The sequence below is a fragment of the Pistacia vera genome, unplaced genomic scaffold, assembly GCF_008641045.1.
Source record: "Pistacia vera cultivar Batoury unplaced genomic scaffold, PisVer_v2 Contig4, whole genome shotgun sequence".
NCBI classification, from domain to species: domain Eukaryota; kingdom Viridiplantae; phylum Streptophyta; class Magnoliopsida; order Sapindales; family Anacardiaceae; genus Pistacia; species Pistacia vera.
Genome location: NW_022196223.1, coordinates 996,955 through 1,023,931, shown reverse-complemented (window position 1 = coordinate 1,023,931; position 26,977 = coordinate 996,955). Strand labels below are relative to the sequence as shown.

The 26,977-nt window shown below is 34.6% G+C and overlaps 4 protein-coding genes and 1 pseudogene across 4 annotated transcripts; 2 read left to right on the top strand and 3 right to left on the bottom strand.

Moving 5' to 3' along the window:
* Window positions 1-2,094: 2,094 nt before the first annotated feature.
* LOC116141506 (somatic embryogenesis receptor kinase 1-like) lies at window positions 2,095-3,133 on the bottom strand. Its single transcript, XM_031427012.1, has 2 exons — window positions 3,025-3,133; window positions 2,095-2,495 (listed from the first exon to the last, which is right to left on the bottom strand). Exons 1-2 carry the CDS (start codon window positions 3,131-3,133, stop codon window positions 2,095-2,097), a joined length of 510 nt encoding a protein of 169 aa, XP_031282872.1.
* Window positions 3,134-6,415: 3,282 nt separating this feature from the next.
* LOC116141470 lies at window positions 6,416-7,851 on the bottom strand (annotated as a pseudogene).
* Window positions 7,852-10,822: 2,971 nt separating this feature from the next.
* On the top strand, window positions 10,823-12,114 carry LOC116141505 (inactive serine/threonine-protein kinase At1g67470-like). Its single transcript, XM_031427011.1, has 3 exons — window positions 10,823-10,891; window positions 11,035-11,275; window positions 11,492-12,114. The coding sequence occupies exons 1-3, from the start codon at window positions 10,823-10,825 to the stop codon at window positions 12,112-12,114; spliced, it is 933 nt and encodes a 310-aa protein (XP_031282871.1).
* Window positions 12,115-13,135: 1,021 nt separating this feature from the next.
* LOC116141504 (putative wall-associated receptor kinase-like 16) lies at window positions 13,136-14,134 on the top strand. Its single transcript, XM_031427010.1, has one exon. The coding sequence runs from the start codon at window positions 13,136-13,138 to the stop codon at window positions 14,132-14,134; it is 999 nt and encodes a 332-aa protein (XP_031282870.1).
* A 3,204-nt stretch (window positions 14,135-17,338) lies between these two features.
* On the bottom strand, window positions 17,339-17,974 carry LOC116141502 (non-functional pseudokinase ZED1-like). The gene has a single exon (XM_031427009.1). The coding sequence runs from the start codon at window positions 17,972-17,974 to the stop codon at window positions 17,339-17,341; it is 636 nt and encodes a 211-aa protein (XP_031282869.1).
* Between the last annotated feature and the right edge of the window lie 9,003 nt (window positions 17,975-26,977).

Sequence of the window (26,977 nt, the reverse complement as noted above, 5' to 3'; positions counted from 1 at the left end):
TGCAATCTTCAACCTATGCCTCCATAGTAAAGGCTCAGAATTGAGTTCATGACGGCGGTGAATATGATCATCAAGAGAGTAATTTTCTACCCATTCAAAAACTAGAATGGGAATTTCAGTCTCCAAGCAGCATCCGATGAACTTCAAAATATTTTTGTGGCTTATTTTTGATGCAAATACAATGTTGTTAAAGCAAAAGTTTTGTACAGAATATTGTGTTTGAGGCTCTATATACTTCATAACAAAAATAAGGCGATCTAGGAAGCCTTTGTAAAACTTAAGGTGATAAGCATGACCTGGTATAAGTTTCTGTATCTGGTAGTTATTCGTTGCCCTCTTGAGCTCTTCAATGGAGAAACTTCTAATTGGATTTTGTTTACCATTAGACGAGGTAATCAACTTCTCTAATAAAATTGCGCCATTCCTTAAGAATGGTTTGCCATCTACCTTTTTCTTATCCTTTCTTCTGCTGAAAAACCAATTCATTCTAACCTGTTCATAATTCCATAAAATACTTTTTCACTTTTACAACTATGGAACAAGTGAAGCATATGTAAATTAAAAAAAAAAAAATTGTAAATATTGTCATTGCTCATAAGAAACAACTGAGGATGTTAAATTACCAGCGGATGGCCGGACCTTTCACAATAGACGGAGCTGGAGAGGCTTGAGTTTGAGCAGATAACTTGTCGATAAAATCTGAAGCAGAACAAATATATAAAACAGAGAGGTGGATTTTTTATTATGGCAGAGGTGGTATGGAAGTCCTGCCGATCAACCATGACATATTCAAAGTGATAAAAGTAGTTGGTTAACAGTTAAAAGATAGATCTCAACCAAGATCACTGTTTGTAAGGAAATTAAAAGATAGATCTCAACCAAGATCACTGTCTAATGTGAAGAAAAGAGAAAACATTTGCTATACAGTTACAGTAAATTTTTACATCAGTCGGTGGGAAAAGTTAATGTACCTGTTCACGTGTTGAGATGAAGAAAACTGAGGAATGATTTGAGATAGCTCCAAGATTGATACTTACACATAAAAAGATGAACCTGAAGCTGATTTTATATAACCAGAGAGCTGGTTGTTATTTGGAAATATAGAAGTCTTACAGTCTACATTTTAAAAAGTCATGGAAATTGCAAGGAAATTTCTGTCGAGTGGGATTGACTTCACTTATGGTTGACTAGAAGACTTCCATACTTCTGATGTAGGCACAGAAAATTCTAATATGGTTTTTCATAAATACCCTTTTAGACAGTTAAAATAAAATTTGTATAATTTATAATTCTTGAAGATGAGTTTGATAAGATAGTGGATCTCATAATTCTTGGAGATGGACCATATTCTGGGAATAAGCTGCAAATGCAAGCCCTTGCAGTGCTAACCTTAAAATGGATCTCTGTCTCAGAAGAAGAAAAGCCAACAATGATTGATGTGGCGAAGCAGCTCAGGCAAATGTATAGGCTCACTGAAGTAAGACAGTTTAAACTTGCTCTATGTAATTTAAGGATGTACACCTTTCTTGTTTATTGATCTTTCCCATATATTATGACTCTCTATACATTGTATTACTATCTTCTTCAGCAGATAAACCACTTACTAGATTAGATTTTTTGCATTAGCAATCTCCATTGCAACATTTTTACCTATCTTTCAATAGTAAAGGCTCAAAATGGGGTTGATGACGACCATAAAAACGATCAGCAAGAGTACCATTTCTCACAGATTCAGAAACAAGAATGGGAGTTTCAGTCTTTAAGCAATATCCAATCAACTTCAAAACATTTTTGTGCCTTATTTGTGATGCAAATACAATGTTGTTAGAACAATACTCATTTGTCCTGCTTCGTACAAACTTCATAACAGAGATCAGACGATTCTGCAGGGATCTTCTTATGTTGCAAATTGTTTGTTGCTCTCTTGAGCTCATCAGCAGAAACCAGTACTAAATGGATTATATCTACTATTAAAAGAAGTAATCAACTTCTGAAAATTAAAATCATCTAACCAGTTCACGAATCCCTGATACATTAACTTCAGTACTTCTAATTAACTAGCTAGGAACATAAAAAAGCACATTAACTATCATTTTAACTGGACAATTGATACATTTGCCTAAGTTGTTTTGCCACATCAATCATTGTTGGTCTGTCTTCAGCTGATTCACAAACACATTTAAGAATAAGCTCTGTCAAAGCTTGTAATAGCTTCTCTTTTATAGGACATGATTTGTCTTTAAGAAGGATGGGATCTACTACCTCCACAAACTTATCATCTTCAATGAATTTCATCGCATGATTCAATAACCAATAATCAGCTCCATTTTTGCTGCGCGAAGGATCATATACTGTTTGTCTTGTCAAAAGCTCAAGAAGTAATATACCAAAACTATAAACATCGCATTTCTCATTGCAATCACCTGTAATCATGTACTCTGGAGCAATATATCCCACTGTTGCTACCACTGCATCATTTATGTGGGTTTCACCTTCTGGAATAGTCACAGCAAGTGAAAAATCAAACAGTTTGGCAACATAATTTTCATTGACAAAGATTCTTGATGGTTTGATATTTCAAAACACAATAGGCCTGGGGAATCCAAAATGGAGACATGCAACTGCATTAGTTATCCCCATTGCAATTTTGAGCTTTTCTGACAATACTAAAGGCACAAAATGGGGTTGATGATAAATGGGGTTGATGATAAATATGATCAGCAAGAGTGCCAAACTGCACAGGTTCAAAAACCAGAATTGGAATTCGAGTCTTTAAGCAGCATCCAATCAACTTCAAACATTTTTGTAGCTACTCATCCGCGATGAAAATGCAATGTTATTGAAACAATCTTCGCAACCATCCAGAATGTCATTGAACTTCATAATAGAAACTGTGTGGTCTTGCAGAACACCTTTATACAATTTATAGACATATCCATCTCTTATAACTTTTCTGTAGGGCATAGTTGTCTGTTGCATTCTTGAGCTCGTAAGCAGAGAAACCGCAAATAAGATTACATTTACCATTACAAGAGGTAATCAACTTTTCCAGCAAAATTTGGCAGTTCTTCATCAACAATACTGATTCATCTGTGTTTTGCAACTTATTTCTTTTCCTCAGGCACGAAGTCATCTATAACCTGTCTAAAACCCCAATAAATATATTAATGTATACACATAAAACTGGCTATAGTTCTAACTGTTTCATCTGTTTGCAAGGAAATTACAAGATTCTTCTCAACCAAGAAGATCACTGTCTAATGTAAAGAAAAGGGAAAATATGCTAACTACAGTATAAGAATTCACACATAGCAGTTACAGTAAATATTTACAACAGTCATGCTAAAAGGTTTATGTACCTGTTAATGGCTAATTCAAGGATAGAGATGAAGAAAACAGAACAATGAATTTGAGAGAACTCCGCAATTGGCACTTACATATATATATAAATAAACTGAATCTGAAGCTGATTTTACATGACTAGAACTAGAAGCGGTGTTTCTTGGAAGTAAGGAGGTCTTGTATATCAGTCAACTACATATATTTAATTATTAATGAAAGTAAATTTATACACAGATAGACATACTAAGGAAACGCAGCAGATAAAGAGAATATGTACCTGTGTGTAATTGAACAAGAATGAACTAAAGAAAATGCTTGCGAGGGCTGATTTTGAGACAAAGCTCTCTGCAATTGACACTTAAATATAAAATTTGAAGCAGATTAATGAATGAACATATATATAACCAGAAGTGTAGTTTCTGATCAGAAGTATGGATGCCTTCCTTGTCAACCACGAAATTGTAGCATGTAGTCTACATATTCATAAAAAGTTGCGAGAAAAGTTGGCTTCCAGGAAATTTCCATCATCGATATTGACCCTGTGGCTCAAAGGAGTCAAAACATGGTGGCCTAAAGAAAACAATTACTAAGAGTGAATGTGTTAAGTATTTGCATGGTTTATACTTATGAATATTATATAAGGGTAAAGTTAATATATTGACTTATAGTTTGAAACTATAATGATGGAGAGAAGACCCTTGTACAATTCTTAATCAACTTCATATAAGACTTCCTGAAATAATAAGGCCTTTGAACATGTAAAATTTAAAGTGAAACTGTATCAACACATTGGAAAGATCCACAGACAAATCATTGATAAGATTACATAAAACTTGAGAAACTATTCCTAATCATGAATACAAAGTTAGAACACTAAGCAGCAGCAGCAGCAACAGCACCAGCTAGATACATTTGCCTTAGTTGTTTAGCCACATCCATCATTGTTGGCCTATCTTCTGCTTTCGAAATAAGTTGTACAAGAGTACTCAGCAATTGCTTCTCTTTCTCAGGATTTGATCCATCTCCACCAATTTCAGGATTTACCATCTTATCAAACGTATCATTCTCAATATGTTTCTTAATTACAAATAGAACCCTCCTATGTCCTATCACATGTCATTTCATTAACATCAACATTCAATTTCCTCATTTAATCCACCAAACTCCATGATTACCCATATACCATCACTTATGAGTAAGCACTTTGACAATCTTCTATTTCTTACACCATATTTTAATAAATTCTCTGATTTATGCTTTAAATAAAATTTTATCTGCTCATTATCCCATTGAATTTTTAAACATTACCAAGGTCATTCATTTTACAATCTTCTAGATATAAACATGCTTAAAAGAAAATTAAGGCAATTGTCTAATGTTTGTAAAGGCTAGGTAAATTAAGTGTTACATTTATTGCTTGTGCTTGATTTCAATATCATATTTGTCATCAAAAACTAGCTAGAGGTCTTGTGTTCGAGTCCCATCAAGTGACTACCTACCACATTCGTGATTTACTTGGTGCATTAGGTTTGTAGGATATTCAATAAATTCCAAGGATTAGTTGAGAGCATACAAACTCGTCCGAACCCCAATCACCATATATATATATATATATATATAAGCAACAAGTGGAGTTTGAAACAACATCAGTTAGCCCAATCAAAAATGTTGAAAATGAAACTCCTATGATGGAGGAGTCATGAAGAGGAGGATTCTTCCTAAGCACCTCAACAAGAATCAATTGTTGTTAATCGGCCAAGACGAGAAATTCGTAAGTCTTCTCGTTTTGCTGATATATATAACTTGTTTATATGTGTCCTCTTATGTGCTTTGTTAGTATTTCAATTCTGCACATCTCATGGTCCTACTGTTTCAAAATTCAATTAAACAAGACGGAATTACGTCTATGCATGAAAGGAATTTACATGCTGTGAATATTTCCAGGAGTCCACAAACAAGGAAGGCACTCATACACCCTCAACTCAAGTGAAAGTTTAAGATATTTTAACTACCAAGTTGAGACTTAACAAAACTTACGTATTCGTCTGAGAAGCTTTGCCACATCAATCATCGTTGGCCCCTCTTCTGGTGTGTTTAGACATTGAAAGATAAGGTCTATAAAAGGCTGCAATTGCTGCTCTTTCCCTGATGGTTGAAGTCTTCGGGTTTTAATGGATTGCGTAATTAGTTTTGGGTAATTAACAAAACACCCAATCCATGATAAATAATTTCAAAGTAGGCCCAGTTCTTATTTTTATGTACACTCTCAAAAACAACCAAAACCAACCAGGGATGAATGGTCTCAGAATAGGGGCCTCCTAAATGAAAGCCCGAGCCAACCATTCTTGACTTGTCTCATGGTTGAATTGAAAGACTTCCATACTTGTAAGAAACTGTATATGTATATGTTCATGTTCTTTCATTTTGCTTCACATTTTATATGCAACTGTGAGCTGCAAAGCCAAACATGGTGGCCTAAAGAAAACAATTCTTGAGAGTGAATGTGTTGAGTATTTGCGTGGTTTATACTTATGAAACTTATATAAGGGTAAAGTTAATATATTGACTTAAAGTTTGAAACTATAATGATGGAGAGAAGACCCTTGTACAATTCTTAATACTTCATATAAGACTTCCTGAAATAATAAGGCCTTTGAACATGTAAANGAGACAAAGCTCTCTGCAATTGACACTTAAATATAAAATTTGAAGCAGATTAATGAATGAACATATATATAACCAGAAGTGTAGTTTCTGATCACAAGTATGGATGCCTTCCTTGTCAACCACGAAATTGTAGCATGTAGTCTACATATTTATAAAAAGTTGGGAGAAAAGTTGGCTTCCAGGAAATTTCCATCATCGATATTGATCCTGTGGCTCAAAGGAGTCAAACATGGTGGCCTAAAGAAAACAATTACTGAGAGTGAATGTGTTGAGTATTTGCATGGTTTATATTTATGAATATTATATAAGGGTAAAGTTAATATATTGACTTATAGTTTGAAACTATAATGATGGAGAGAAGACCCTTGTACAATTCTTAATCAACTTCATATAAGACTTCCTGAAATAATAAGGCCTTTGAACATGTAAAATTTAAAGTGAAACTGTATCAACACATTGGAAAGATCCACAGACAAATCATTGATAAGATTACATAAAACTTGAGAAACTATTCCTAATCATGAATACAAAGTTAGAACACTAAGCAGCAGCAACAGCACCAGCTAGATACATTTGCCTTAGTTGTTTAGCCACATCCATCATTGTTGGCCTATCTTCTGCTATTCTGCTGATACATTTCGAAATAAGTTGTACAAGAGTACTCAGCAATTGCTTCTCTTTCTCAGGATTCGATCCATCTCCACCAATTTCAGGATTTACCATTTGAATATGTTTCTTCACATAATCCAACATTATGCAATCATCCTTCCTCGCAAGACGAGCAAGATCAAGGATTTTATGTCCAGTCAAAAGCTCAAGTAGCAATGCGCCAAAACTATAAACATCGCATTTCTCATTATAATCAAATGTAGCATAATACTCAGGGGCAACAAACCCGATTGTACCCATCACTACATCATCTTTAATGTGGGTTTCACCTTCTGGAATCGATTCGCTCACCGAAAAGTCGAAGAGTTTGGCAACATATTGTTCATCCAATAAGATATGTGATGGATTTATATCTTTAAAAACGACTGGCCTGGGGAAGCCAATGTGAAGATTTGTAATCGCATTGGCAATTTACGTGGCTATTTTTAACCTATGCTTCAACAACAAAGGATCAACCTGGAGTTTATGATCAGGATTATGGATAAGATCGGCAAGAGTGCCATATTGTACAGATTCAAACACTAGAATGGGAATTTCGGTCTCTAAGCAACATCCGATCAACTTCAAAACATTTTTGTGGCGTATTTGTGACACAAATACAATGTTGTTGAAACAATATTGGTACCCTTTACTTCCTTCAAACTTCAAGACAAAAACTGGACGATTCTGAAGAAAACTTTTGAACAATTTATGGAATCTGCCATATGTTACAACTTTTTGGAAGTCGTAGTTGTTTGTTGCTATCTTGAGCTCACTAGCAGAAAAACCCCTAACTGGATTATATTTACCATTACAAGAGGTAATCAACATTTCTAAAAACTTTTCCCCATTCTTTAAAAGATTGATGTTGTCTACCTTGTCCTCACAGTTTCTTCTTCTTCTGAAAATCCAAGCCATCTAAACCTATTCACAAATACGAAAAATAAACAAATGAAGTGATCCCTCATACAAGAACTTATCATGCAGGTTCACTTATCTGGGAAAAGATTGAATTCTGGTAAGGTAAACCACCGCAGAAAGATCAAGATATGTAAATTACATACCTGCAGACGGCCAATTCCGGCAGTAAAGAGAACGTTGGCTAGCTAGGCTTGAGTTTGAGAGAGATTAATGGACTTATAATATGCAAAATCTGAAGCAGAAAGAACATAACATATACAGAAAGAAACTTGGATTACATAGCTTCTTACTAAGAGGTACAGAAGTCTTCCCCTGTCAACCATCAGTTATGTGATCTAAGTCTACCTTTTCATGCAGAGTCATGATCAGTACAGTTCCCATCAGTTATAATAATATAATTTTATCCAATAAAATAAAAATAATAAGTGTTTAGATCAGAGAAAAATATTTTTTAATTATAATAATAGTTAAAAATAATAATATAAAAGATGCAAATCATAAAATTAAGAAAAAAAAATGTTAAAACAAAATAAATAGGTGTATTTTATTAGATAAATTATTTGTTTACTCTATCCCTTTGTTTCCCATGTTCAATTATCATGTGACAAAAAAAAAAAAAAAANTGAAAATCCAAGCCATCTAAACCTATTCACAAATATGAAAAATAAAAAAATGAAGTTATCCTTTATACAAGAACTTATTATGCACGTTCACTTATCTGGGAAAAGATTGAATTCGACGAAATTCAATAACTCCATTGAAGGAAAAAAGAAAAAAAAGAAGTAAATATTTTCAGACACTTCTCTTCAAGGGTAGAAATAAATCAAGATATGTAAAATGGGTCATATTTCATGAAATTGGTAAGGTAAACCACCGTAGATGGATCAAGTCATCAAGATATGTAAATTACAAACCTGCAGACGGCCAATTCAGGTTTCGCAGTAAAGAGAATGTTCGCTAGCTAGGCTTGAGTTTGAGAGAGATTAATCGACTTATAATATGCAAAATCTGAAGCAAAAAGAACATAAAACTTGATTACATAGTTTCTTAATAAGAGGTATAGAAGTCTTCCAAAAAATGATTATTATTTTAGGATGATTACTACATATGAAATTCATAAAAAAATAAATATCAGTGTCAGGTAAAACTATACACGAGATTTATTATCTTACTATGATAAAAAAGTCTTCCCTGTTAACCATCAGTTATGTGATCTAGTATACCTTTTCATTCAGAGTCATGATCAGTACAGTTCCGGCTCACTAATAAATATACTTACTTTAATGACAGTATTATAACACAAAAATGGTCACACCCTCTCCCGGGTGATCCCTATCTCGTCGTATCTGAGCGTTTCGCAGGACTCAGGATCCTTAGAGGAGGGTGAAATTTTTCGAAAACAATTTATAAAACTCCTTTCATAAAAACTTTAATGATAGTTGTATAACACAAAACGTGATTCTGAAAAACGTGAATCTTAGAAAACAATTTATATAAAACATTGTATTAGAGATCTCTAACATGTATAAGCATCTTGCCAATGAACATGCGTTTTTTGGCCAACCGAAAGCATGTAGTAAGCACCTTACGTACCTTATATGCAATCCTATAGAGGAAGGAACATAAAACAGTGAGTTGGGAAGCCCAATGAGTGGATAATACAGTTTATATACGAAAATAACTTTTAGCTTTAAAAACATGCATGAGGAAAACCGTTTGCATGTCATGCAGCACATAACCACTCACTTAATAATACAACAATAACCCAATATAATTTTTGGATATCGTAAAACCTTAAATTGTTCCAACTCATGCCAAACAAGAAATTCGCACCCTCGTACCAGCTTTCTGAATGCCATGGATCATTCGTATTAAAAATCTCATAAACCGATGCAACCATCACCAAAGCTGAGTATGTATCTCCCAACACCAAACCCATTCTTACTCAAGCCTATACCTATTGAGTGTCCACAATTTCCACCCCAGCCTATACCTGCTGGGTATTCACAAATTCTACCTCGGCCTATACTCACTGTTTATTCACACATTCCACTCCACTAGGTATTCACAAATTCCACCCTAGCCTATACTTGTTGGGTATTCATAAATTCCATCCCAGCCTATATCCGTTTGGTGTCCACAAATTCCACCCCAGCCTATACTCGTTGGGTATCCACAAATTCCACAACTTCTAATTGGATTTTGTTTACCATTAGACGAGGTAATCAACTTCTCTAATAAAATTGCGCCATTCCTTAAGCTTGGTGTGTCATCTACCTTTTTCTTATACTGTTTTCTGAAAAACCAACAAGTAATGCTATACTAACAATTATTTTTAACAAATTTTCTCTCTCAACCTGACGTGAAAACTTGCAATTGATCAACTCGCAATTAATTAGTAGGATCCATGCAGACTCATGTGGGACCCATTATGAATAGACCAATTACGAGCTGTCATGTCAGGGTTGTGAGAAATTTGTGACATAGAGTTATTGGTATAGTATTATTCAAAACCAGTTCATTCTAACCAGTTCATAATTCCATGAAATACTTTTTCACCTTTACAACTATGGAACATGTGAAGCATATGTAAAATAAAAAACAGCTGAGAAAAGAGGATGTTAAATTACCTGCGGATGGCCGACCCTTTCACAATCGATAGAGCTGGAGAGGCTTGAGTTTGATCAGATAACTTGTCGATAAAATCTGAAGCAGAACAAATATATAAAACAGAAAGGTGGTTTTTTTATTATAGTAGAGCTGGTATGGAGGTCCTGCCGATCAACCATGACATATTCAAAGTGATAAAGACTAGTTGGTCAATTTGCTGAACCAATCATTGAACTGAGCAAGCTTTACAAGACTATGAAATTTCCATTTTTTTATTTTTTTTCTGAAATTCTACATCAACTCTTCACCGTTGAAGTCTAGGGATTTTAATGTTTTGGGTAATTGACAAACACCCAATCCATGATAAATAGTTTCAAAGTCGGCCCAGTTCTTATTTATATGCACACTCTCAAAAACAATCAAAACCAACCAGGGATGAATGGTCCCACAATATGGGCCCCTAAATGAAGCCCAAGCCAACCATTATTGACTTGTCTCATGGTTGACTTGGAAGACTTTCATACTTGTAAGAAACTGTATATATGTTCATCATGTTCTTTCATCTTGCTTCACATTTTATATGCAACCGTGAGCTGCAGAGCTTTCTATATCAAACTAAGCAACGTTGTATTCCATGAACAATAGTAGACTTTCAGGCTTGAAACAAAGTAAATTTCCAGAAGATGAAAATATTGATGATCTGGTAAATGATCAGAAAGCAAATAACCCACTTCTTTTGGTCCTGTAGTTTCATAAATTCTGCTGCAGATTTTAAGATCTTGTAAATAAATTCCAATCTCAAGTTAAATTTCCTATTTTGTTCTTAACATAATTGATGTTCATCAGAAAAGGAAAATAGTGAAACCATTTGATGAATTGTGGATAGGTTCGATGAGTTGTTTTCTGAGGACAAGAAAGCATCAGGAAGAGATAGATAACCCAACATTTTTGAAGAATGGTGAAATTTTACTAAGAGAGTTGATTACCTCCTTTAATGGTAAACGGAATCCAATCCGTGCTTTCTCTGCTGAAGAACTCAAGACAGCAACAAGCAACTATGACACTGGAAATGTTATTACAAGAGATAGTAACTATAGACTATAGAAAGGTTTCCTGAAGGATGGCCCTATTTCTGTTATGAAGTTTGAAGACAAATACAAACAAACCAAAGGCAGCTTGGATGGTTATCAAGGGTCTTTCAATGGCATTGTATTCGCATCACTGATGAGTCATAAAAATATTTTGAAGTTGATCGGGTGTTGCTTAGAGACTGAAACTCCCATTCTAGTTTTCGAATTTGCAGGGTATGGTACTCTTACCAATCGTATTTACCGTCCTCTTGAACCCCATTTTGAGCTATTACTATTGACACATAGATTAAAGATTGCAATGGAGATTGCTAATGCAATCGCATATCTCCATTTTCGATTTCCTAGGCCCATTGTGTTTAGAATGATCAAACTAAGCAACGTTGTATTCCATGAACAATATGTTGCCAAATTGTTTGATTTTTCACTATCTGTTTTTATTCCAGAAGGTGAACCCCACATCCAAACTGATAGAGTGGAAGGGACATATGAATATTTGGCACCTGAGTACGTATTAAATGGTATATTTAGTGAAAAAAGTGATGTTTGTAGTTTTGGTGTTTCTCTGCTCAAGGTCTTCGTTGGAGAGAAAGTGAATGTTCTTCCCTGTCCTGGAACTGCCGTTGGATATAGTTTACAGAATAGTATGAAGCATTTTATTGAAGATGGGTTTAACAAAATAGTAGATCCCATGATTCTTGGATCATATTCTGGAAACAAGCTGCAACTGCACGTCCTTGCAGAGCTTGTCTTAAAATGTGTCTCTGAATCAGCAGAAGAAAGGCCGACAATGATTGATGTGGCAAAACAGCTCAGGCAAATGTATCTCCTCTTGTAAATATCTTAGTTTAAAGTTCTGATTCATAATTTCCATGCTTCTATGTAATTTTAAGGATGTGCACCTTTCTAACTAGATGATTGATGGGTTTAATAACATAAAGTTTATCACTTTCTACTGTGAAGAGAAGAGAATACTTTCTGTACATAGCAGTTACAGTGAATTTTTCCATCAGTTAGGGGAAAAAGTGTATGTGGGAATAATTTGACAGAGCACCGAAATTGGCAGTTACATATAGACTAACTGAATCTGAAGCTGATTTTATGTAATCAGAAAGGTTGATTCTTGGATGTATGGAAGTCTTATATATGTGTCAACTTTGAATTAATTAGTAAATATAGTCTACAGTTCAAAAGTCATGGAAATTGCAATTGGCTCCAGGAAATTTCTGCCAAGTGGGCTAATAGTATGTTAGGTTAATGAAGTCTACATATATGGTAGTGACTGGCTTGACTTGACTCTTGGTTGACTAGGAACCCTTCCTTACTCCTATGAATCCACGTTTCTGATTAGATATGAATATGTTCATTCACTCTGCTTTGCTTTTCATATGTAACTGTGAGCTGCAGAGCTTTCCCTCACACGATCATGTCCTGCTCAAAGGTTCATATCCTTTTTTATTTATCATATGTTAATTCTCAGTATGTCTATCTGTATGTGAATATGCCTCCGTTTGTTGTTGTCTAGCCAATACTAATCTTTCCAAATTGTTTTTGCTTCATTCAAAAGTGGTGCCGATTTTATGGGCTTTCTGGCTTCTGTTTCTGTATGTTCATAGTTGGCATGTGTAACATATGTTGATTTACATTTTTCGTCACCTGATTTCAATCTTGACTGATCATAGTCTGACTTCAATCTTGACTGACATGAAGAAAAATGGATCAATTTCGTCACCTTATAAAACTAAATTCCTAGTTGTACATATTATGGATCAATTTTTTCTTTCCCTTAATTGTTCTTAATATACTTCAGCAGAAATCAGAAAAAGTGACACCATTTCATGACTTTGTAGATAGGTTCGATGGCGACAAAGGAGGGTCGGGTTAATATACTGAAGAATGGCGAAACTTTACTAAGAGAGTTGATTACCTTGTTTAATGGTAAACGAAATCCAATTCGTAATTTCTCTGCTAAAGAACTCAAGACAGCAACAAGCAACTACGACGTGGGAAATGTTATTCTAATTGACGATTCCTATAGACTATATAATGGTTTCCTGAAGGATGGCCCTATTTCTGTTATGAAGTACGCAGACAATACAAGCATCGAACAAGCAAATAAAGAGTCCATTAATTGCATTGTATTCGCCTCACAAATGGGTCATAAAAATATTTTGAAGTTGATCGGATGCTGCTTAGAGACTCAAACTCCCATTCTAGTTTTTGAATCTGTACAGTATTACACTTTTGCTAACCTTGTTTACCATCCTTTTGAACCCCATTTTAAACCTTTACCATTGACACAGAGATTAAAGATTGCAATGGAGGTGGCTAATGCAGTAGCATATCTCCACTTTGGATTTTCTAGGCCCATTGTTTGTAGAATGTACAAACCAGGCTACGTTTTATTCAATGATCAAAATATTGCTAAAGTGTTTGATTTATCGTGGTCTGTGTCTATTCCAGAAGGTGAAACTCACTTTGAAATCGCAGTGCAAGGTCTATTGGGATATATTGCACCTGAGTACTTAAAAAAAGGTAAATTAAATGAAAAAACTGATGTTTATGGTTTTGGTTGTCTTCTGATCGAGCTTTTGGCTGGAAACAGAATGTCTAATATTCTTCAAGCTGAACCAGACTATGACCATATATTAGAGAAGCTTATGAAGAAATATATTGAAGGTGGGTATAATATGATGGTAGATCCCATGATTCTTGGAAAGGAGCCTTATTCTGGAAAAGACCTGCAATTGCAAGCTGTTACACAGCTTGCTGTGAAATGTGTCTCTGAATCTGCAGAAGAAAGGCCAACAATGATTGACGCCGCAAAACAGCTCAGGCAAATGTATCGCCTCTCCTAGTTATCATAGTTCAAAAAAGTGATTAACAATTTCCGTATATGCTTCTATGTAATTTTTCAGGATGTACACCTTTCTGTTATATTGATCTTGCCCATATGTTTAAAACTCTCTGAACTCATCTATTTTACTCTTAAATCCATCTATGAAACGCTTTCAGTACTCATGATTAACTGGGGAACAAATTAGGCAAAAAATTGAGAACAGAAAAGCACATAAAAACTGATCCTTCATACAACATCTGCACGCATTGACATGATGTTCACCAAAGCAATTGAACTCACCTAACCTGTTCACAAATCCCTGATACAATAACTTCAGTAGTTCTAATTAACTAGCTAGGAACATAAAAAAGCACATTAAATATCATTTTAACTGGACAATTGATACATTTGCCTAAGTTGTTTGCCACATCAATCATTGGTCTGTCTTCAGCAGATTCACAAACACATTTAAGAATGAGCTCTGTCAAAGCTTGTAATAGCGTCTCTTTTATAGGACATGATTTGTCTCTAAGAAGGATGGGATCTACTACCTCCTTAAACCTACCATCTTCAATGAATTTCATCTCATGATTCAATAATCAGCTCCATTTTTGCTGCGTGAAGGATCATATACTGTTTGTCCTGTCAAAAGCTCAAGAAGTAAAATACCAAAACTATAAACGTTGCAGTTCTCATTGCAATCAATTGTAATCATGTACTCTGGAGCAATATATCCCACTGTTCCTGCCACCGCGTCATTTATATGGGTTTCATGTCACACCCCCTCCCGAGTATCCCTATCCCACCAGATCCGGGCGCTTCAAGAGACTGAGGATCCCGAAAGGAAAGTGAATGCTCTATAAAAAAAAAACATTCATAAAAAAAACATTCATCTACAATCCTGGGGGAGGAAACATAAAACAGTGAGCTAGAAAGCCCAGTGAGCGGATAATATATTTTATACGAAAATAACTTTAACTTTGAAAACATGCATGAATAATCCAGTTGCATGCCACACAACATATGATGAGGCAACAAACACCATATATTATTCTCGGATGCCATGAAATCACACACTACTATCATATAAAATAAATCAATTATCACCACCCTACTACCACTTAGGGACCTAGATCATAACTCTTCGAATTAGTCCCTAACTCAGACATGAAACGACACCACCCGCAATCTACCCTCGGGGTGGCACCATCTGCAGTCTACCCTCGAGATGGTACGAACATCACTGGATAACCATGCTCGACCCACAGTCTACTGTTGGGGCATCCAAAATCTCACATCGGCCAATAACCGCCTGGAGCTTGTCAGGTGTCCGTCTTGTCCTAGTAGGATATCCCAATCGTTCGGTAGGACGGACCACCTCAATGCACGCATGAGGATAAATATCAAATACCAGCTAATGTTTGGAAGGGGACGGATGCTAAACAAGGGTGGTTTCCAATCCAGAAGTCAAACATATTAATGATCATGCATCCACAATTTCATTCCAAATATGCATCATGCATGCCTTGTGTATTTATATATAGAGTATAATATGATATAACATTTCAATAAGAAGGGCATGTAATCATGATTTCAGTGCTCACCATGTCAAAATACAAAAGTGTGTAAAATGTACCATTTATAGTATTTAATAACTCATTAACTTCATATCCATTCTACCTTAATATCCATTCTACTATTTTACCAACTTCGAGCACTCATTCCCACTCAACAATCACATTTAATCAAGTCCACAGTTTATGAAAATGCAGCAATTACTACACTGATGACTCCAAAAATATCTAGCCAACAATGCAACAACAATACAGCAAAAATATATATACACTTTAAGTAAACATCTAGCTCATGATTTCATATCCATTACCGCCAAAAATCCCAACCAATCTCTAAACTTTTAGGCAAAGTAAACGTTCACATTCTACACAGTATAGGCCAGCAGTCTCATGCCCATTATTTCCCAAATTTGCCAGCCATCCACTCATCACAAAGCTTAGCAGAACATTCAAATATAAAATTCAAAATTCATTTAGTATCCACCCATATTCATGTTTCTAATCAAGTCAATTTTATAACTAACCCACAACCTTCCAATTCATTCTACACCATTTGGTTCAAAACAGATCAAATACTCCCAATTGTAAACAAATAAATGAGCCCAATAGCCAATCAAATTAACCAACCATAGCATGCATTTCCGTTTAATCTAGAGGAAAGATTAAAATTTACATAAACACGATTTTATAACCATTCCTATTAATGAAAATTCATTTGCCCAATCTTAACACCTTCTTAATATAATTTTTTTTTTTTTTCATTTCCACTTCCACTCCAGCACATAATTAAACCATTTCATTAATAAAAAAGAAACATTCAGCAAGGTCAACACCCATATGAGCAAAATAGAATCCAAACCGAGATGAAATTTTGGATGCATGAATTCTTTTATGCAATACTATTCCACTCACACTTTCTCCTTTGCTTTCAAGTCAAGTGCTCAGTCCTCCTATCTTCTTCACCTATTTGATTCAAAATTGAAATAAGATTTGGGATCTAAACAATGAGGGAATGAAAGATTGAATAAATATGATGAAGGATTGAAAATGCATGCCTAACACTTAGTACTTTACCCAAACATTTTTTTTTTTGGAAAATTCTTCCCCTACAAATCACCTCTCGGCCCTCTTCTACTACAACTCAATTTTTTTTTTTTTTCAATTTACATAGGAGAATGAAGGCAAAAAGAGGAAAAAAAAAAAAAAAACAAACTTCTCGCTCTCTCACCCTTTTTCCTTTCACTCTCTCCGCCCTCTCTTTCTCCACTCCCCCATTCTTCTTCTCCTCATTTCAATTTAATATAAATCTACAACCAACATTGGCAAAACAAGGTGCCAAAATCGGGGGCTGATTCTCCAAAAAAAAATTCCTTTAATCCATCTTGCAATGGCCAATTATACATGCATCCCTTAGTCTCTTATTCTTACATCTTGCAACCCAAAATTCCTCATCTTTAATCAATTTCATAATGTCGTTGAAAGATTTTCACACTTCCAATTTCACTTAAGTGCTCCTGCAAAACTATTTAATAGACCCACCAGGCCTTATTTCTTACTAAAGCGTCTCCAAAAAGTTTCAATTCTTACACATTACCCCCTAGATTCACATAAATAAAATTAAATAAAATCCACAAAGAAAATACGGAGTATTACATTTCACCTTCTGGAATAGTCACAGAAAGTGAAAAATCAAATAGTTTGGCAACATAATTTTCATTGAGAAAGATTCTTGATGGTTTGATATTTAGAAACACAACAGGCTTGGGGAATCCAAAATAGAGATATGCAACTGCATTAGCTATCCCCATTGCAATTTTGAGCCTTTGTGACAATTCTAAAGCCTCAAAATGGGAATGATGGTAAATATGATTAGCAATAGTGCCAAACTGCACAAGTTCAAAAACCAGAATGGGAATTCGAGTATCTAAATAGCATCCAGTCAACTTCAAAACATTTTTGCAGATACTTATCCGCGATGAAAATACAATGTTATTGAAACAATCTTCACAATCATCCAGAACGTCATTGAACTTCATAATAGAAACTGTGCGGTCCTGCAGAACACCTTCATACAGTTTATAAACATATCCATCTCTTATAACTTTCTGCAGGGCATAGTTGTCTGTTGCATTCTTGAGCTCGTCAGTAGTGAAACCGCGAATAAGATTACATTTACCATTACAAGAGGTAATCGATTTTTCTAGTAAAATTTGGCCATTCTTCATCAAGAATATTGATTCATCTGTGTTTTGCAAGTTCTTTCTTTTCCTCAAACAAGTAATCATCTATAACCTGTATAAAGCCCCAATAAATATATTAATTTATACATATAAAACTGGCCATAGTTCTAACTGTCTCATCTGTTTGCAAGGAAATTACTGGATTCTTCTCAATCAAGATCACTGTCTAATGTAAAGAAAAGGGAAAATATGCTAACAAATGTATAAGAGTTCACACATAGCAGTTACAGTAAATATTTACATCAGTCAGGCTAAAAGGTCTGTGTACCTAGTAATGTCTAATTCAAGTATTGAGATGAAGAAAACAGAAAAATGAATTTGAGAGAACTCCGCAATGGGCACTTACATATATTAAAAGATATGAAGCTGATTTTACCTAACTAGAAGCGATGTTTCTTGGAAGTAGGGAGGTCTTGTATATCAGGTCTCTAACAATTACAGGATCTGCTATCTTATTAACACTACTCTGTTTGAAATACTTATCCACACATTCCCATAACGAATGTTTATCACTAGTTTTAAGACGTGAGAGATAAGTAATCCTTTGTCCAGTGAAAAGTACGATTAGTAATGCTCCAAAACTATAAACATCACTTTTCTCGTTGCAATGACCTGTAGTGAGGTACTTCGGTGCAACAAATCCAAACTCTCCCATCACACTATCTCTTACGTGGGTTTCACCTTCTGGAATAGACTTGGATAGTGAAAAATTGAATAGTTTCGCAACATATTGTTCATGGAATAAGATACTCGAGGGTTTGATATATCGAAAAACGATGGGCCTAGCAAATCCAACATGGAGATATGCGACAACATTAGCTATATCCATTGCAATCTTCAATCTATGTGTTAACAGTAGAGGCTTAAAATGGGGTTGATAAGGACGATAAATTCGGTCAGCAAGAGAACCATACTATGTAGATTCAAAAACCAGAGTGGGAATTTGAGTCTCCAAGCAACATCCCATCAATATCAAAATATTTTTATGACTCATTTGTGATGCAAATACAATAAGGTTAAAACAATCTTTCGGTGTATCAGAGGAACTGAAAGCTAGACAATACAAAGAGCAAGCTAACAAGAAGGAGCCACCCAAGCTGGAGGCTAGCATGATGTTCAGGGATTTAGAGCAAGTTAACAACTAAGCATTTAGTGAAAGCAAGGTTTCAATTGAAGAGGGTGAAGAATGAAAGGTACAAGTTCACTGCAGAGTGTGCTGCTGAAGGCTGCCCTTGGAGAATCCATTTGTCTTTAGCAAGTGGTGAAGACAAATCCTTCGAAATCAAGACTTTTACTGACGAACATAATTGCCAAAGGCTGAGATCAGATAAGGATGTTACTTCAATTTGGGTTGCCAAGGAGTTCATTGATATATTCGAACAAAACCCCAAAGTGAAAGTTAAAGAAATATCATAAGAGTCATATAAGAATTCGGGTGTGAAGATTAGGAATTACCAACTCTACAGAGGAAAGAGTTTGGCTTTGGAGAGTGTAGGGGAGAAATCATGAAGCATGTTTCAACTTGATTTATAGGTATTGTGGTATTATTGAGACAACCAATCCAGGAGCTTTAACAATGGTGCATACCATTACTCCAAAGACAATGAGCTTCCCAAATTTAACAATGGTAATGTCTCACTTATGGCAGGGGGTTCTCTGTTAATTCTGATACCTCAGGGGGTTTAAATTAATTATCCCTTACATAAACTACTAACCGATCTGAGATCACTCGAGTGGACATCGCTAATCACTTGAATGGTTGGAAAACATTTTTGAAATGGTGGAAGCATATCATAAACTAATATGCCTGCAACAAATTCTTCAACACGACTCGATTCCTTGCACTTACACAATGGGAGGAATTCAGAACTTCCCTGTAACTGTTGTATTTCTTCATCTACTGATACCAACAAGATACATAAGACAATGATCCATAAACAAGGAAAGAAACTCTTAATAAACAAGGTAACAGTTGTATAACTTAAATTAGGACATTAACCAGAGTGATATATTTTTCTCAGTTGTTTCGCCACATCAATTATTGGTGGTCTTTCTTCAGCTGATTGGGAGACACATTTAAAGGCGAGGTCTATAAAAGATTGCAACTGCTGATCTTCTTTAGCACACAATCCGTTTCTAAGAATGATAGGATCCACAATTTCATTAAGCCTATCACTATACTTGTAATTCTTCACTTGATCTAATAAGAAATATTCGTCACACTACAAGAAAACTGGCATTCTGCGTCTAGCAAAATTAGACGCAGAAAGTCACATTTAGACGCTAAGCCATTTTTAGAGTCTAAATTCGGTTGGTGCCCCTTTAGTTGCAGTAGGCTGGTCGCAGATTCATAGCGCGTCTATATTGTGGTTTAGACGCAAAAAGTTTTTTTTTTTGCGACTATCAAAATAGTCGGTAAATGCTGGTCAAAATAGTCCCCCAACTTAGACGCTAAAAGTTGAAGGGTAATTTGGTAAAATTGTATAGCGACTAATCAATTAGTTGCAAAATGTCAGTTTTAGTGAGTGGCTAAGAATTTATCACGAATCCCACACAAATTAGACGCCAAAGGTGTAAGGTAATTTCGTAAAAGGTTTATTTTAGGCTTTCGCAACATTTATAGTCGACGAATGTATTTTTTTGTAACCAAAATTTAGTGGCTAATTGTAACTTTTAGATGCTGAATGTAGAATCCAAACGGTTTTTGCGACTATTTTATTAGTGGCCGAATGTATCTTTTGGTGATCAAAATTTAGTAGTTAATTATAGTATTTTAGATGTGAATGTGGAATCCAATAGGTTTTCGCGACTATTTTATTAGTGGCCGAATGTATCTTTTGGTGACCAAAATTTAGTAGTTAATTATAGTCATTTTAGAAGCTGAATTGGAATCCAATAAGTTTTTGTGACTATTTTATTAGTGGCCGAATGTATCTTTTAGTGACAAAAATTTAGTGGTTAATTGTATCATTCTAGACGCTGAATGTGAAATCAAAATGTTATCGCGACTATTTTTAAGACACTGAATATGGAATCAATTATACTAAATTACTTTTTGCTACTAAAACATTAGTTGCAGAATGTGTTTTTTTTAGAGCATTTCATATTGACCTGCAACGGAATGCAATTATGCTAAATGACTTTTTGCTACTAAAAAATTAGTTGCAGAATGTGTTTTTTTTAGAGCATTTCGTATTGACCTACATTATACATTCAACAAAACAAATAATGGACACAATATAAAAATCTAATCACTAAATCAAAAATCATATTTTCATACATATATATAGTCCATACATGGATTTTTATGCATGATGAGCAATAAAAATCCAAAATGCACTATCACATGTGCATAACCCAAAAGAACAGCATGCACCCACATTTTCCTTTCTTACCTATCTATCTGTGCATAACTAACAAAAAAAGCCCACCCATGTACACCATCTAACAATATATGCAAATAATCCTAAAAGATGGTTTACCCCCATGTCAAAATATCTTTTGTCCATACAACACAAAAATACCATCAAACCGTTAGCATGTCAAGTGTCACCAGTTCCGGTATTTGAAATAGCTCTAGCTGATGAGGATGAGTCTCTCATCAGTTCGAGAAGGCAAGTGCTGTCGAGTTGGAGCTTTATCAGATTTCTCTAGTTCAAGGGCTATAGTTAGCTGCTTCATCATCTCTAACAGGACCAATTGTTGGTGTTCAAGGCTTTTTATTTTCTCTTTTTGTTGATCAAATAAGATTAGCTGGTCCTCCAACTGTTTAATCTTATTTTCTTGTTGTTGCACAATGCACCTTAACTCAGCTTCTGCTGCAGTGGATTGATGCTCAATCTGTGAAAATGCAAAATTCTTGTTAAATCCGAAAGCTTTACCCAGAACTTCCTCACATATCTCAGCTTCTATTTTTTCACTTTCCCCTGCTTGTGTTTCCTCTTGCAGCTCTATCATTTTTTCCTAACATCATTGAATGCATAATTCAATAAGTCAACCAACAAACTAAATAGCAACATAAAAGAATACTACAGCAGCAAACAAAAATAAGTCTGATGGAGTAGAGAAGCAAGTATCTCAAACATTATCAATCTAATACTAAAAGGAATTTTCTAACATAAAGTTTTTCTTATACACATATAAGCAACATATTTACATTCACATATCCATGCATAAGCATGCTAAGTAATTGGAAAGATAAGGGCTGTTGCATTTTCTCTAACACATAATTCTGCAAGAGGCATATTTTTAAATCTGTGTTTTAATTTTGCAAGAGGCAAAACAAAGCCATATGTATGAATTTGTACATATGCATTTCCCGTCTTCAAAGTGTTTTAAATCTGTACTACTCATCAATTGTATAAATTTGTACATAATTATAAATCTGTACATATGCACATAAAGATGCCAGGAAATGATTTTTATAACCACATAGGATAGGAGTTTCAATTTGTACAGAATATTGAAGAAACAAAAGATTATTGTTTCCTACTTCCTTCATACACTTAAACACTTCAGTTTGGAGAAAGATATGTAAAACAGAAGCCATCTTGATTGAATCACATCTATTGTATTGAGCTTCCTCATGAGTTAATAGCCAAGACAGAAGTTGAACTTTAGATGAAACTTTTGCCTTCCTTTTAAGCTCTAAAAGTGGAATTTATAGCAAGAAGCATCATTGATTGACCAAATAAAGTATGTTCAAAGTAAAATACCCTGATGGTTCTAGATTTCATGCTTTATGTTCCTCTTTCATATCATCTAGATGATGTTCTCTATTTGAGGCAGAAGGGATGTTAACTATCTTCATCATCTTTCAAGTCTAGAAAATTCAAAATTCCACCCAAATGATTTATTAGATAAAACCAGTCTACTCTGAACCTTATTTATTTATTTTTTGCTCTATTTATCTACATCATAAATCCAGACTGAAGTTCAATCCAAACAGATATAAACCATGAAAAGGTTTTTCTATAGCCAACCACAACAAAGTTATAAAAGTTTGGTAACACTCAGGAAAACTAAATGCCAATATCAAACAAATGCAGAAGCAGCAACATAATTATAGGTGATCAAAAGATGACAGAGAAATGCAATGAGACTCAAATTAAAACAAATCCAGCATGGCAATATGGAACAGTACGAAAAATGATCAACTACATATAGCTCTTGCTTGTTCATTAACCCACCCTTTCTCGCGCTCCAATGAGTGTCATGAATAATTGTAAGGACTGAAGATCCCAACTTGTTGCGCCTAACAGTTCATATCGTCATTGACCATAAATTGAAAAATTTAGTAAACAAGACAACAATGTTGTTATTTGTATAGGTGAACATATATACCTTTTCCTTTTTGTGCTGGATAAAGTTCTTGGAACCACGCGGTGGTTACACCTCATCTTCAACCAGTTCTCAGTGTAAGTTTTGACCGCCCAACACCACAAAATCAGGAAATTAAAATACAATACATATATAATAACATTAAAAGCCATGTGACCTTACCTGAAACTTTTCACTCGAAAAAAGGTACAAAGATATCCAATCATCAAGATCTTTAATTCTTTGGTCTATTCTATAATGCTTCCTCCTTAGTAGCATATGCTTTGAATTTCTTGTGTAGGGCACTCCGAAAGCTGTTGAATCTCTTACACAATTTGTGTTCAGCCATTCAGTACATGGGGCTCCGTGACATCAATGTCAAACTTGGTCTAAATTCACAATAATGACATGCATTAAACTTATAGGGTATTATATATTTTCATAAGGAAGTATGACAATATGGATAATGATATTAAACTACATACCATAATCCGAGCAATATTTGTTTTTAGCACATCATAGGGAACTTTCTTCCAAGTAAGCACTCTAGGGGGCATAGTTCCTGCAACTATTCCTACTTAGTACTCACTTTGATGAATTTACTCCAGTAGGTACTCCATCTTCTTTCTGAAAGTCTACATGCAACTTGACTGCGCTGTTTCTAGGAGTCTTTCACATCCAACTCCTCTACTCTTCCCTCTTATGTTCTTCGCCACTATATTCTCTACAAAATCAAAATAATGCATCAACAGTTAATACTATGTTATCACAAAGACGGTTACATGTTGGTAAAGTAAAAGTTATTCTAAATTTTAAACAAACATGTGACTCGATATCTAAAATCCAAGTATATATTCAGTATGCTTATATGGACAATATCATAACTTTACTAGTGATTGTAGCAATTTCAGGTGTCGGTACAAGACTATGATTCTTGGAACAACATTTGTACGTCTAGCTAGGGTCCTTCTTGTACCAGGAGCCATCTTCGGAATCTGCAAACATCAACATAAGAGAAACGTACTAGGTAAGATATAAGTCAATTTATACAATAATCTCACGACATTAGATCATTAACTATATTTACACATTCAGAAATAGTAAAGAGTACATATAATCAACAAGCATACCATCAGAAGTTGTTATCGGAATCACTCATTAAATCATAAATTAACATGGATACAATACAATGCAACAAATCAAACATTACTCTTAAAACGTTGATAAAAATTAAAAAAGAACCCTTTAAGAGGTCTACAAGTGGTGAATTGTTGGTTATTTTAAGATGTTAATGACAGATGGTTAACCTTTTCTTTCTCTTTTATTTTTTTTTAAATGATTGCATTTCAAAATGATACCATACAATAAAATGCAGTAAGATGTGTACAAGTAGAAATGCAATTCCCCTTAAACTGCTTTAATTGCACAAACTTTTATATAGAAAAATTTGGCCTTGTTCTTCACTATAAAGCATATAATAGCAATCTATCAACAAAGTAATGAAATGCCAATGATAGTTGTATCAAAGTGATGTTGTCATTGATAAGACTAAATTGGATGAGATGCGATCTGAACTTCATGTTGTTTTGGTTAGAAAAACCACAGCTATGAATAAGAAGGCAACAAACAGGGCAATAAATGAATGAAAACTGCTTTTGATTGATCCCCATGTTCCTGCTACCTAGTTTTTAAAGTCTTTAAAGTGCTTCAGTTATGAATTTATCACCCATATCCAAATGATTGACAAACTAACTGAAGTTGTTTGCAGCAAGCACCTTTGCCCAATCAGCATAAATGTAGCATTCAAACTAACAATACTTTAACTCACACCTTCCCAAATACTACTTCAAGAAGCACTATTGGTAAAGCATACATGAAATTTAAAAATAATAAAGAAACAAAAGAAATCTGGAAATCACATTTCTTGCCCTGAAATCTTAATAGATATAACCCCTTATAAATGCAATAAATAAATGCAGGTTGTGAAGTGCAGAATTGCAGTTTGTGCAGGGTGTTAAGCTGTTGATTGATTGTAGTTTTTATAGAAATGCAGTTTGTGAAGTGCAGTTTTTTTTTTTTTTGTTAATTGAATGTACTTTTTTTTTTTTGCAGAAATGCAGTTTGTGCAGTGTGTGAAGCTGTTAATTGACTGCAGTTTTTTTGTAGAAATGCAGTTTGTGCAGTGTGTGAAGCTAATTTGTGCAGTGTGTGGAGCAGTTGATTGACTGCAGTTTTTGTGAAACATTTTGATGCAATTTTTTGTGAAGAAATGCAGTTTGTGCAGTGTGTGGAGCAGTCAATTGACTGCAGTTTTGTGAATTGTGTGAAGCTGATTTGTGCAGTGTGTGGAGCAGTTGATTAACTGCAGTTTTGTGAATTGTGTGAAGCTGATTTGTGCAGTGTGTGGAGCAGTTGATTAACTGCAGTTTTTGTGAAACATTTTGTTGCAGTTTTTTGTGAAGAAATGCAATAAAATTATCAGCATCAACAAAAACCATAAACTAATTTTACTGCTATTAAACAGAAATAAGAATGGCAATTGATCATATCATAAGTCCAAGCACGCGGCATTAAAAAAATAAAAAGTCACAATCTTTAACTTTGATACGATATTTGCATCAAACCTTCCAAGTGTTTCTACATCTCATTTTAAGATATTAGACCAAATCTAAACATATTCAGGTCCTTAACAAATTAGGCTGTGATTAACATGCACCACCAACATGAATTAAAAAAGAAAAAAAAACTATTATTATATACTTTCCTTTTAGGTAGGGTTTGACTCCATTTTACTTGCCCCCGCAAGATATTGGCATCGCCAACTTCAAACTTGTGCATCCTATTGGCAAAGGATCTAGTCCACCAATTGATAGGGATTTATTTATCTATGATTCATCGAATTTAATGGAAATCTCTATACAGTCATAAAGTAGATTGAACATAATTATACTTCATATGCATCACCAATCACAATATATGAAGAATTTTCCAAATCTTCATAAATAAACATTGCAAACACATAAGAAATTGATATTTGCCTTGCGCAGATTAAAATGAAAACATAGGACTAGCTTACAGTTGAACATGTCTATCTATATAAGGGGAGAGTGATCGAGAGTGCTCACAGTTAGGAATTACGCAAGGAAGAAACTTGTACTGATTAGTGTCATCCGAAATGGTCTGCATCCACCCAGGATCACAAACACATTCATAAAAGAAAGTGCTATTCATAGAAGGTTGGCAATCTCCCCGTCCACATTCCACTTCTTTGCACACACTATCTGCACACAAAATCAAAACAAACACACAAGAACGACATCAGTCTTCAAAATCAAGATTGACCTAGTTGCTAAAAAGTAGTAATTTAATCCTTCAACTTCTTATCAAAAATAACAATATTGCAGTAGCAATTAAACACACCAATACTTCAACTTCTATCATCACACCACAAGACTTCAATCTTCTTATCAAACACACAAACAACTCTAAGTGAACAAAGAAAGGACGCGTATAATAAACGAAAATCAATGCAATGTCAATAAACGAAAATACATCAGCTTCTAAAAATTTGAAATCAGATTCAATATTACCATGTGAGAGAACTAAAGAATCAAAAATTGTACTTACGGGAGGTTAGGGACTGCCTCGTATTCGATGAATGAAGGAAACCAAGAAGATCAATTGAACGATGAAGATGCGTGGAGAAGAGATGAAGTCAGGTTCTGCAGT